At 57.6% G+C, this 13,298-nt stretch overlaps 1 protein-coding gene across 11 annotated transcripts in view; it reads right to left on the reverse strand.

Moving 5' to 3' along the window:
* Nucleotides 1-13,298, reverse strand: part of TNS1 (tensin 1) — a 178,626-nt gene that overhangs the window by 90,550 nt on the left and 74,778 nt on the right. For 8 of the 11 annotated variants that reach the window (XM_032354754.1, XM_032354747.1, XM_032354750.1 and 5 more), the window contains 2 exons: nucleotides 6,301-6,342; nucleotides 5,245-5,295 (listed from right to left, as the gene is read on the reverse strand). Coding sequence is in view for 1 of the 11 variants with exons in the window: in XM_032354755.1 (XP_032210646.1) it covers nucleotides 4,201-4,236 (36 nt within the window). In the remaining 10 variants the exon portion in view is untranslated. Of the gene's footprint in view, nucleotides 1-620; nucleotides 1,067-4,200; nucleotides 4,363-5,244; nucleotides 5,296-6,300; nucleotides 6,343-13,298 lie in introns of those variants that run through there. The other 3 variants (XM_032354749.1, XM_032354755.1, XM_032354756.1) reach the window with 3 other exon arrangements.

Genomic DNA, 13,298 nt, shown 5'->3' on the forward strand with positions numbered 1-13,298 from the left:
AGGCCAGTGTGAGGCAGCAAATCGCACTTTAAGGACCCGCTGCCCATTGTCTGTCACCTCCTCAGCTGCTCCCATCCCCAAGGTGGTTCCCTGGCACAAAATTAGGCAAATGGGCCCACACTGGGGTCCCAAACAACCCAGGACAACCCAATGGCGCAGGGAGGAAAGCTCAGGGCTGGGACCCTGCAGCACCCCACCAGGCCATCTTGTGCTGCTTGACGCTCTAAGCTTCCAGAATGTCCCACAGAAAATGAGGCAGTCCTTACCGAGTGGTTTGATGATGAAAAGGAAGTAGGCATATGGGTCACTTATGCAGTGTTACTGTTCTTACATCTGACCCAATTAAAGGGTTAGAGATAGAACCATTATTCACCTCTACAGAAAATCAAGGCCTGCATCGCCTCTGCCGCAAGCTGCCGCCCACCCCAACAGCCACCTCACCTGATGCCCAAAGGCCCAGTTTCTAGCTCCCAGGCCCGGCCAGAGCCCTCAGAGCCCACTGGCATCTTCCAAACCTCCCCGTGCCTCCCAGCCTCTCCCAACCTCCAAGCTGCAACCACCTCTTGAAGGAACAGGACCACAGTCTGCCGGGAAGAGGGGAAACTGAAGCAGCGACTCACCACCCCACCCCAAGTCCCGGGGAAGTCGACAACTGGCAGGATTCGCCCTCAGTCTCTGGGTTTCGCCCTCAGTCTCTGGGGGCCCGGAACAGAGGAGCGCCTTCCAGCCTCTGCCAGGGCCCTGCGGCACCTACCAGGCAGGGGTGCATGGTAGGCTCGAAGGCCTGCCTCCCGGCTGGGCCCGAAATCAGGGCAGCCCCGCAAATGGGAGGGCTCTCCATCCGGCCCCCAGAGAAGGCTGCAACCAGAGCCCCCTCTGTGTGGGCTACAGCTGGCCCACCACTGCTCAGCCTCTGTGACAGCAGCGGGAGGAACAGAGAGCCAAATGGGACTGTCGGCGTGGGAAGTTTCTGTCTCCACAACCCCCTGGCCCTGACGACTTGGGTTTACATGAGTCAGGCATGGGGGCGCGAGTAGAGGGTGGTAAGGAGGGATCGTGTTTGGTTTTCAAGCCCCAAACCGGGCTGTTACAAGACGACCTACCCAGAGGAACATAAGAGACCCGACACTCCATCCGTCTTGATCTCACTGGTCCCTGATGAGGAGTCGCTGAACCTCCCCAGGCCCCAGGCCCTGCTCCAGGCCCCAGGGATTCCTGCTATAAATAGCCCCTCACGTCTCATCTGCTGCCGACCCACAGCTACGTTTGGGGGACTCAAACACTGGAAGCCACAGCAGTAGCTGAGGCTCAAGGTGTGACTTGGGCCACAGGTCCCTACCCATGAAGCTGTGGGGAGACAATGCGATATTGAGACTGGCTTGGCGTGGGGACTGGGGAGCCAAGGGGTGCCAGGAGCCTCCCGGGACCCGGGGTGAAAAGGAAGAATGGGGCAGGAGAGCTGGATCCCGTTTCTCCACCCCCCCTCCCAACGTTACAACACTCCACATTCCTCAGCTTCCCCACCCCAAAAAAGTCAGGAAAGATAAATAAAAACTTGGCCCCAACAGAGTCTGGCCATGCCGCCTCCAGAGGTGATAAGACAAAGTCCAAGCCGCTGTGCTCCCCCAGGCTGGCCAGGGCAGGAGAGGCAGGGGAGGGATCTGCCGTGGGCCATGACCCCACCAGATGACAGGGATGGGAACAGCTGGATGGTCATCCCCTGTTGAATCACTGGGCTGTCCTCTCACAGACGGGGCTTCCTGTTTTCCGCAGAGTTTGGGGACATGTGACGCTTGCTGGCAGAAAGCAGACAGAGACGGGTGACAAGTCTGAGTCCAGTGGACATGGAGACTCACACGCCGTTGCGGGGCTAGGGGGTGCGAGCCAGCACGGCCTAATGCTCCAAAACGCACAGGTGACCTCACACAGGTAGCCAGAGAAAGGCCCCCCACTGCTGCATACCTCCGCATGCAGGCTCTTTCTGGGAGGCTGGGAGTGAGTGGGACACACAGGTCATCTCTGCTACCCATCAGAGTGCTTAAGCCCTCTTCCTGAGAGCCCTCACTGGGTGCCACCCACTGTGTGCCAGGCAACATACAAGGCACATACAGGGACCAGGTGAAGTCCCTGACCTCAGAGAACTTCTATTCCATGAAGGAAGACACTATTATGAACCAACCCATCTGTAAAATGGGTACAGCCCAGCGCTCATGGGATTTCACGAGATCTACCTGTTCCACCTAAAGCTTCCAAGGAAAACTACCAGACGGCTTTACAAAGAGTCCTACAAAGATTTTATTTTAAAAAGAAAAGTAAATTCTCTGTCCTCGGGTAATCTCATTTTTCTCCTGTCTGGGGCTGTCCGAACCCTTTGGCCCCCCAGGCGTCCACTTCCTCCTGGCCCCTCCCAAGACCGAGATCAATAAGACAACTTCAATTCAACTCCCTAGGCACCAAGAACTCACTCCCTGTAAAGACCCAGATCATGGTCGCTGTCTCAGGGAGAGAACAGCATGAAAGGAAACTCCACCCCAGCCCCCCTACCCCTGCCAAAATAGTGGTCTTGCTTCTCTTACTCTCGGGAAGTTCCTCCTGGTGTCTCACCCCCACCCCTCCTCCTGCAGATCCAACCAACTCTTTTTGCCTCGGTCCTCCTTGCCGACCACCACTCAGACACTCCTGAGCAGCTCAAGGTCTGCGGCCCTAGGTTCCAATCCTGCCTTCTCCACTGTACAGCAAGGAGCGGGAACCTCAGGACTTGGGTGGGGTCGGTTTAGAGCAAAATCAACTGTGTGGGAAGAGTCCTGCCTGCCTTTGAGGTCCACAGACCAAACACAACAGCTCAGGACCAAAAGAAAAGGCGTTTCCTGAGCCCCAGTCCCTAGGGGGCCCAGTTGGGAGGAGGGTCTTTATGAAACACCAGGGGCCATGTCAGGCAGCCAGAAACTGGTGCCCAATCTATGTCAGGGGCCCATCCCCATTCCTACCTTTCCTCTGGGGGCTGTGGCCACCCCCTCCACCCCCGCCAGCCCCTCCAGCCACACCCCTTCCTCTCTCCTTCCTGCCCACCAGCCTGGATTTTTCCAAAACAAAGTGCGACACAGCACACTGTCCACAAACCTCTCTAACACACCAGCCCTGCTAGAGGAAAACAGCCATTCCCGCCTGTGAGTCCTGGGCCATGGGCCAGAGCCAGGAAAACAGCTCAACAAACAGGCACACAAGCATGCCAGGAGGCCCAGGGTTGCAACGGCTCAGCCTCTGAAACCGGTCTCCTCACACGGGCCAGACTGCAGGGGGGCCCCAGGCTGGGCAGGTGTGGACTAATGACCCCAGGAGCACCCAACCTGGGACAGGTGTCTGGGAACTTCAAAAGTGAGGTCTTGCCTCCTCTGCAGTACACAGGCCATTCTAGAATCTGCTCCCTTCACTAGACTGGCTAAACTAAGATTCATGTTGTCCCCCACCCCACATCCAGACAGGACACAACCCTTACCCACCATGGCACACCCAGACACACACACACCCTCATCCCAAATCAACAAAATTTTCTTCTAAAATAACGTTCTGTCCCAAATAAAGGGCCACTTCTTTCTTCCCCAGGACCAAGGTCATACCCACCATAGTGTCAAAAAGTCCTTCATGATGTCTAACTTCCCTCTCTCTTGCTATAGCTTTCCCTGACCAGCTACGTCTGGCCCAGGCTGGAGTTGTGGGAAACAGCAGCATTAGGACTTGGCTTTTAAATGTGCTCAGACTACTGTAAAAGGTTTGGTTCACACAGCATCCCCGGGTCAAGGGTTCGGAGAGCCGGTAACACCAGATCCAAGCAGCAGACCCAGAAAGGGATGCAGAAGGCCCTCACCAAGTCACTGAGCCCTTTCAAGTCTCTATTTTCCCATCTAACAACTAAGACCAGAGCATGTGCCATTGGGGGGGAGGGGGCAGGAGGGATAAATAAATATATAAATAAAAACCCAGTCCACCTCCCGGCCCTTAGTCAAAAGAATAGTAATAAGAATGGCTAATATTTATTGAGCACATATTATATGTTCTATGTGCATTAAGTTTGTTCGTCCTCAGTAGCAGGTTCACACAAAAATTAATTTCTGACCCACACCCCAGCCCCAGAAATATCACAGACTTGGACCAAAGTCCCTCCCGACACTTGCACTCTGAGCCCAGGGGACCCATGCATACCTTGAACAGAGATTTCCCCACTAATTTAGGAGGCATGCTCCCACTCCGGACAGGCTATGCAGCTGGGGAACGCCTTGGCCTCGCAGGGCGGGCCCCAGGGCAATGCGACAGTGGCAGGCTCCCCACAGAAGTGTGGCTGCCTACGGGAGCTGTCTCCTGCGGCCCCAGCACCTCCCTCCGGGGCCCTCCCCACCATGGGTCAGGCAGCTGTCAGATGATAGGGCCTCATGCCATCAACAGCTCCCCCCGTGCCAACCGCCAAAACCACTCCCTGTTCCTCTGCAGAGCAGGGCGGGCAAGGATGGAGAGGCCAACAGAGGGGCAAACTGTCAGAGGAGGGTGGGGAAGAAAGAGCAAGGCCCAGTGCTGGGGGGTGTCTCCCCCAGGGATGTGAGGACAAGCCCAGACACAAGCATTGCTCAAAGTAAGGTCCTGAAAGAGCCCCTTCTGCCCTTCCCTGGGGTCTTTCCATTGTAGGAATCTGCCCCTTGACCTCTACCAAAAATGCATGGCAAGAGGAGCCCAGAGGGCTCAGCTGGCTTGGCCCACCTTCCAGGCTGCTCCTGAATCGAAGGCATTGAAATCACACAGAAGACTCTGACATTTTCAAAGGCTCCATTCTCCCAAGAAGCCAAGCCTGCAATACCCCAAGGTCTGATGACCCTGAGAGCCCACAAGTCCTTCTGCACCTTGGCCCTTAGTCCTTTTGCCCATTTCCCTTGGTCTTACCTTGGTGACTGCTCACCACCACGCCAGGCCTCCAAGAGCCCTCCCTCTCCGCCTTCCCCGCCACCCACCCGGCAGCACAGAGGTCTGGCAAAGCGGTGGGCAAATGAGCTCCAGAGCCAGCCAAGCTGGAAGCCAAAGCCAGACGGAGGCCCAGTGCAGAAGTACATGGGGCCTGTTCACCATCCCAGCCCCTCCTCCCCTGCTCGGCCACAGAGCTGAGTGACTCCAGCCCGCCCTTCTGGAAAGGAGGCAAGGGATGCTCCACCAAATGGGACAGGTACGGGACCTTCTCCCCTTCCCCATCCCCACACTTACGTCTTCCTCAAGACTTTTCCGTGTGTTTCCACCCCGGAAAGCTCCTTCTCCCTGGAGACAGAGAAAAGGCAATCAGAGCAAGGAAAGTATTCAAAGGGCACCCTGGTTTCTGACCTCCTGGGTCTGGCAGGGGTGGGAGGGTGAGGGGGCTGGCAGAAGGGCCTTGGAGGAACTTAGCTGTTTCTTTAGCATTTTTTAAAAAGATTTTATTTATTTGACAGAGAGAGACACAGCAAGAGAGGGAACTCAAGCGGGGGCAGTGGGAGAGGGAGAAGCAGGCTTCCTACTGAGCAGGGAGCCTGATATGGGGCTCGATCCCAGGACCCTGGGATCATGACCTAAGTGGAAAGCAGACACTTAAGGACTGAGTCACCCAGATGCCCCTGTTTAGCATTTCTTTGTCCACTAAAAGCCCCTCAGAGCTAACCAACCCTCTCGCCTGTGTCTCCCGACCGCTTTCCCGGGAGATCTTCCTGTTCCCATTCTGCACGTGATATACTGAGGCACACACAAGCCCAGGACTTGCCAACAGTCGCACGATTAGAAGCCTGGCAGAGGCAGGATCTGAACGCAAGCCCTCTGACCGGAAGCCCACTACTGAGCCCGGGCCAAGGCCAGGAGATGTCCCTTGGCTGCCAGCCTCAGCTTCTCCACTGCAGGACCCGCCCACTCTCTTCCCTTCCTCCTCCACGCAGCCCGGAGGAAACGGGGAAACTGCCTGTCTTTCTGCTAAGTCAGAAAGATCTGTTTGGAAACATCTGCCCGGCTTTCTCGCACTCTGCATATTTGATAAAGAAACCCACATTAAACCACGGGCCTCTCCCACCTGCCTACTTCCCGAGCAATCCATTTCCGAACACACGAGTGAGGTCACGTGCCTGGCTCCCAACGTGACCCACATCCTCATCACTCTCCCCCAAGTTCCCCAAATCGACTCCAAATGGGTATCCCCAGACATCTGTGTTCACCTTCCCCCCATATCGCCCTTCTGCCTTTGGGCCTCCCCACGTTGGCCCAGGGTGTTCCCCGCCACCCAGCCCACCTGCTGTCACTCACCGTGTCGGCTACATTCTTCGGGGCGCTCTCAGTGTTGATGGGCTGTGAACACAGGGAGAAACCAGTGTGAGGCCTCAGGGCGAAGAGCCATGGATTGGCTCTCTCCCCAGGGCTGGTGGCCGCATGGGCGGAATGCCTCCTGAAGCCGGCCCCATGGCATCAGCCCAAGGCTCAGACTTAACCTGGCTCACCCCAAGCTTGGGAGGCAGTTGGGAAAATGAAAAACAATCTTACTGGTACTAGAACCACCCAGCTCGGCAAATCTCACCAAGGCCTCTGACTCAGTGCTGACCCCTCAAAAGGGAACCCAGAGCAGGTAAAAGTCACACCTGTACCTCTGGGCCAGACACCTTCACCCACACCGGCTCATTTATTCACGACAAGAACCCAGGGGGGTAGGTCCCACGAGCTCCCCTGAGCCCCACTTCACAGAAGAGGAGGTTAAAGGAGTGGTAAAGTCATCGACTACTCCTGGTGACAATAGGATTTATACCCCATCCTGGGACTTCAGGCTCTTGCTGTGAAATCACCACAGCCCAGGACAAGGCCTGCCAGAGTCTTAACTTCTGTGGGCTTCCAAGGCCCCCCACCATAAGCCCTGGCCACTCGCAGACCCCAGTGCCCCAGAGCTTGGCCCCATCCAGACCTGTCCCCAAGATCCCCTTGCTTATTCGCCATCCAGCCCTTTGCTTGTGGGACGGCTCCCCTGCCCATGCTCTTTTCTGACGAGCTGTCATCTCCCCCCACAAGGCCATTCCTGGACACCCAGCAAGAAGGACTTCCTCCCATCTTGGGACTCCAGTAAGCCTGCCCTCTGGGCGACGTATCTGGTCCTTAGGGTACAAATACTCTCATCGCGGCAATACGTCTCGTTCCCCAATACGGTTTGGTGAGTCTTATCCCACCTGCCTAAACAGATTCAAAGCAGCACTGTAGGAAGTTCCGTGGTCATGTCCCTCACGCCAGGGACTGGGGTGGATGTGTAGAGGCCACCAATAACCCCTGTGGACTGAGCCTGTCCCACAAGCCAGTGCCACCCCTTCCCAGCCAGGACCAACAGACGTGCTTTCTACTAATGGCATCCTGAGAAGCGGGCTCCTTGGACTCTCCCGTAACGGGAGAGAAACTTCCCACTCCAGGTCCACTTCGTGCCTCCAGTCTCTGGGGCTCCATTACCAGCCCAGTGAAGTGGTTCCATGGTCCCCTGAGTCACACAGAAGGACAAGAGCTTGACCGTGAAGGTGAGGAAGCAAAGCCTTTGCCAAGATGAACAGGGGCCAGCTCAGGAGCCGGTGACTCAGAATAGAAATGCCCACCCTAACCCCATTCCTGGTGAGCCCCTCACCCCTGAAGAAGACAGGGTAATGGCCAGAAGGGCCTCTGAAAGGCTTTGCCATCAGGGAGGACAGCAGGGCCAAGATGGGCATGGAGGAAAAGAGCCAGTGGAGGTCAAGGTAGCAGTACTCTTTCAGGAAACAGCCTGGACTCCTTTCCCCCTAAAGCCTGGAGGATGGAGAGCTGAGGTCAAAACTGCTTTCCAAGGCAGCTTAGATAGTGGAGGAAGACAAGACCCGAGAACAGAGCAGGAGGTGGGAAGGCAAGTCAGTGGGGCCCTCCCAACCCCCAGGTCAGCCCACCTGGAGCCTGAGGATGGCTCCGGAGAGGAAAAGATGCCACGTTCCACCCTCTTGGAAGACCCCAGTCCTCCCCCAATCCCCTCCTAGCCCCCACTCCCGAGCCACAGGCCACCGGGCAGGGACCTCTGACCCTAGGCTCGTGTCTTCTCTGGGCGGCTCTGGCCTCCAGGTGAGGCGGAGAACCAGGAGAGCAGATCCCAGGAGCCTTCTACATGCAGATTCCACACCGTAGGACTGTGATTTGAATCCAGATCTCTCAACCCCAAACCCCTCTCTCTTCACCAGCCTGCCTAGATGGGGGTGGTCAGAAAGGACAGAAGTGGGGTGGGAGGGAGAAACAGAGACAAAGCACTGCCCCAGGCCCACGACAGGCCCTGAAGAGCCCCTCATCCTGCTCTGGGTGAAGCCTCCTAAGAGGCCCGGACTCTGGGCAGAACAGAACGTGAGCCAGCAGCCCTGAACAGCCCTCAGAATCACCTGGAGGGCTGTGGACACACAGGGGACAGGCCCTGCCAGGAGGGTCTAACCTAGTGGGACCTAAGAACGTGCCTTTCTCAAAGGTTTCCAGACCTGGGAATGACACTTAGAAAACCACGGGTCTAAGCGAACAGCGTCAGCCGTAACGTCCGGGGCCGAGTCCTAACTCACTCTGATTCCTGTCCCGTGTGAGCTCAGGCAGGTCACTTTGTCCTCGGGGCCCCTCACCAGGCCTGCAGGGTGCTGTTTTGTGAGCACCAAATGGGACGGAACACATGAAGCGCTTAGAGCGGGGCCTGTCCTTAGGAAGCTCTCATTAATGTCAGCTGTCATTTCTCACCCACACCCTGCTACAAGCTCCAGAGGCCCAGGCCGCCCCACCTTGACCCTCCTGCTCTGTCCCCCCCCTCCCCAGTCTGGCACGACGCAAACCGGGGAGACGGGAGCCAATATTAGAAAACACAGGCCTCCGCCCAGCTGGAGAAACTTCCCTCCCAGCCAGCAGCCTTTGAACAGCAGCTCCCCTGCCCTCACCCCTTCCCCAGGACAGCCCACAGATGCCTGCAACTTACTGGTCAAGGTGCTCCCTGGGAAGGCAAACATTTCCAAAAGCCCATCCAGAGTGACACGCCCCGTGTTTTCCCCCACGCAGCGTTTGCAGACAGGGCCCAGCATGCTGGCCAAGCTCCCCACCCCTCTCCTCCGGCCCAGTCCTCCCAGGATGGAAGCCCTCCCTGCTTCCCTGCTTCCCAGCCACTGCCAGCTCTGGGGCTACTGGGAATGAAAAGGGCAAGAGGCAGGTTGCATGAGGGCAGGCTCTCCCGCGACGCTGCCCCCACCTTGCCCCAGGCCCCCGGCGATGCTGTAGGCAAGCTTCCAGAACACCCGAGCTGTGGGTCCAAAGCCAGAGCCAACGGTCAGAGAGCCCCACTCGGCCTGGGCTGTTACCCACCTTGGACACACCCACGCAAACATGTCCTTTGTCCCCGTGGCACGGTTTATTTTTCTCCTTAGAACTCCTCACTCTCTGGCACACGATGTATTTTGCTTCCTGATCTCACTTAGGGTCTTCCTTCCCTGCTAGCACGTAAGTGCCCACAGCCTCCAGAGCCTAGGACTCAGCCTCGCACACTGTAGGCCCTCAGCAAATACCAGCTGAGTGAGCCGACCAGGAGAGCCCCTCACTCTCTTCCCCAACCCCCTGACCTTGCTCACCGCTGACGACGCGGCACCCCCGGCCCTTCTGGAGCAAAGGTCTCTAAGTTCCATCTTTGCTTGGATCTGGGCCAGGACACAGCCCATCCTTGCATACCACTCCTCAGAACACCGGCTCTGGGAAGAGCCATCTCCTCCCTCCCTGTTTCACAGATGCGGAAACTGAGGTACAGAGAGGCACGACGCCCCACCTCTCACAGTGGGGTCTGTGGCCAGACTGGGGTTGGCACCCAGGTAAAGGAGAGCCCCCTGCTGAGCTCACCTTCTGCCCCTCGCCTGCGTGCCTCGTCTGCTGGCCCGGTTAGCGGAATGCCTCCCTGCGGGCACTCCTCTTCCCTCCCCCTTAGGCTCGGCTGCAGAAGGATATGGCCCATGGAACCCAGACAGAGACAGCACCCCCACATCTAGACCAGGACACCTAAGCCCAGGACAAAGTCTTTGGCTTTTTTTTTTTTTTAAAGATTTTATGTACTTATTTGTGAGACAGCAAGAGGGAGAAAGCCAAGGAGAAGGCAGAGGGAGAGGGAGAAGCAGACTCCCCACAGAGCAGGGAGCCAGAGACGAGGCTCGATCCCAGGACCCTGAGACCATGACCTGAGCTGAAGGCAGACTCTTACTCAACTGAGCCACCCAGGCATCCCAACAAAACCTCATTCTTCAGGACCCCAGGCCTTCCAAAGCTGAGGGCAGCCAACGCACAGCCCCACCAGGGGTCTTCCAGAATACTCTTGGCCCTCAGGCAGGACAACTCCAAGCAGGAGGCAGGGTTTGGACCTGGTGTCCCTTGATGGCCACACCTTGTGCTTCCCAGTTCACTCTGCTCTAGGGTCTCAAAACCAGGGACTGGGGTGAGGAGCTTTGGGCAGGAAAGTTCAGGAGGCGTTCACTCTCAGTTTGCTGGACGTGCATCCACACAACGCTGACAGCCAGGCCCCCTCAAGTGTCCCACCCTGCGTGCCTCCCCTGCCTGGCCTCTTCCTGCCCAGCTTTGGGGGTGGGGGGGGTACCTTTTCATAACAGCAATGTGCTAACAATCACAGTTCCCAAAGTGCTAATGATCTGGGTACAATACCAAGTTCTTTACTTCCACGATCATAGGTCCTCGGAACCGCCCAGGGGAGGTAAGCATGACCCCACTTTGCAGTTGAGATGAAAGGCCCAAGAGGTTCAGTAACTTGCCCAACATTGCACAGCTGGTCTTTGACCTGGCCTCGCTCCATACTGGGTTCGTTCTCCTCTCCCTGACGAAGACCCTCACTCACTAAAAGTTCCTCTCGGTCAACAGCCCTCCCATCGGGAGCAAGCTCTCTGTGACTTAGAGTGGAACCTTCTCGGGGCCTCGGGAGGAAGAGACTCCTTCAGTCCACTGCCATAGGAAGAGGAGGAAGTGGACGGCAGTAGGAGACACTGAGATCAGACATCAGCGAGAACTTCCTGAATGTGAGGGGTTGTGAACCACAGGGCGGATAAGGGAAACTGCACATCCTTTGCTTAAGTTTTTTTTTTTCTTTTCCAAAAAAAGACATGCACGCCCCCTCCGTGCATGCATACCCACCCCTAACCGTGTGGGCTCAAGGGGCTGGGTGGCTGGGAAGATGCCCAGAGGTTCGTGCATATGACACGTTGGTGGCCTTCAGGGAGGGTGGGCTGGGAAAAAATGTATCTGTGGGCTGCTGCTGTGGAGGACGGAAAAGGCAAGGGCCATGGCGGGGGGAGGGGTAGATGCCCAAGCCCAGGCTAGGGGGAGGGGTCTGGCGCAGAATGCGGACTCAGCCTCCGGAGGAACATTCTGTCCAGAAATTCCTCACACCCTCCTCCCTTCCACCCCTCCCGTCCTCCCCAATCTTGCCCCCTGGGAGGCCTGGAATCCAGGCAGTTTTTCAGGCCAAAAAAGACCCCATGACATCACATCTCCTGCCAAGGCAACCCACTGTGAGCTCACAGGCGGCGCTGCCCGTCAGGACGGAAGGGAGCCAGTGGGAGCCAGCAGGTAGAGCTGCGGGGGGCTGGAGCGTCCTCAGCCTGGGGACCCACAGCAGGTTATCCGAGGCTCACTTGCTCCACAAATAGAACCCTAAGCAGATGAAGGGAGGGACTGGAAGCAAAAGGGAAGAGCAGGGATGCACCATTTACTGGGCACTTAGAGGGGGCATGGCAAGGCTGGCACCTGACAGACCCCCCCAGTCTGCCCAGCGGGAGCGGGACCACAAGGATAAAACATCCCAACATCCCGCAGCAGCTGGGGCCTCTCAGGGAGCTCTTTGAACCCCTTTGAGCAGATGCAGAAACCAAGTGTCCAGGTCTGCACCTCCAAGCCTGTGTCTGCCCCCTGCTTACCACCCACCCCCTGCCCTGTATTAATTACCACCATCCTGGGAAAGGGGGGAGCTCCTGGGGGTGGGCCTCGACACTGAGGGCAGGGGGCTGGAGAGAGGGTGTGGATCTGGTAGGGCTAGGCCCTGCCAGGCTGGGAAGGAGGCCGACGGCCTGGTTCCCCATGAAGTCCCTTCAGGGGCTCCATCCTCTCCTGGGCAGGCCTAGGCCACCAGAGAAAAAGAACAGGCAGGGTGTGATGGAATGAAATGTGATGCCTGATTTTCCCTGCTCCCCCCCAGGGAGGGGCCTGGGCAAGCCCACTCCTGTCCTCAGGCCGGCCCCAGCTCACCCGGAGGGACCCGGCCCAGGGTTCCTGGCAGAGAGAGGGCAGCGGCAGGGGCGGCATGCGCTCACTCGGCCAGGTCACGAGGGGGGGGGGGTACTCCTCGACCCCTCCTTCCCCGCATCGGATGCTGTTTTCCCCTCAGCCAGGGCACTGGGGGTCCAGGCGTCCCCAGGCCCTTCCTCTGTGCCCCTCTGGCCACCGTTGGCCATGCTCTCTCTCTACTCCAGCTGAGCACCCGTGCCCAGCACTCCTCCCACAGCCCCTCACCACCGAGCCACACCCCACAGCTGGCAGCAGACTCTCAGATCCCGCTCTGGGTCGCTTCCCCACTCAAGGACCCATCCTGGCCCTACTGCTTGGCTCATCAAGTTCAAGTTCCCCTGCCTGGCTTGCGGACTCCTCCCTTATCTGGCCCTTCCCCACACATGCCATGTTTGCTGTTTCCATTCCTGCACTCATCCCAGCCAGGGCCACCAACCAAAATGACACAGAACTCCCTGGCCCCCACTAGCCCCCCAGCAAGGGCAGACGGGCCAAAAATATTTACCCTGGATTTGCCCCGGCTCCCAACAGGCTCAGTAACTCATACCAGGGCCCTGACCCCTCTCTGTTTCAGCTCTCCCTCCCTCCTCCCCTCCTCGCTTCCATTTGCTCAAACCTTAAACTAGACCTGGAACAAGAGACAGACTTCCTCAACTACCACAGCACAGACTGATTGCTTCCTTCCCAGGCCCCCAAGGCCACCTTTGGTCAGAAGCCCCCATACGGGCACTAATTGTTTTCCATCTCACACTCCTCTCTTTCTCCCCCACTGAACAAGGCTCTCAAAGGCTTCTCTTCACCTGACTTGGGTCTCTCCTAATGGAGATCCCCGGATGGTGGTCAGCACATTCATGGATGCCTTGACCTCCAGGAACCATGTCCTTTCACAGCCCAGTCTACGGGCGGGACTTCCACCAGTCCCCCCACAGAGAAGGAACTCGCCAGGAACACTCGCCTTATACCGA

The sequence above is a fragment of the Mustela erminea genome, chromosome 8 (assembly GCF_009829155.1).
Source record: "Mustela erminea isolate mMusErm1 chromosome 8, mMusErm1.Pri, whole genome shotgun sequence".
NCBI classification, from domain to species: Eukaryota; Metazoa; Chordata; class Mammalia; order Carnivora; family Mustelidae; genus Mustela; species Mustela erminea.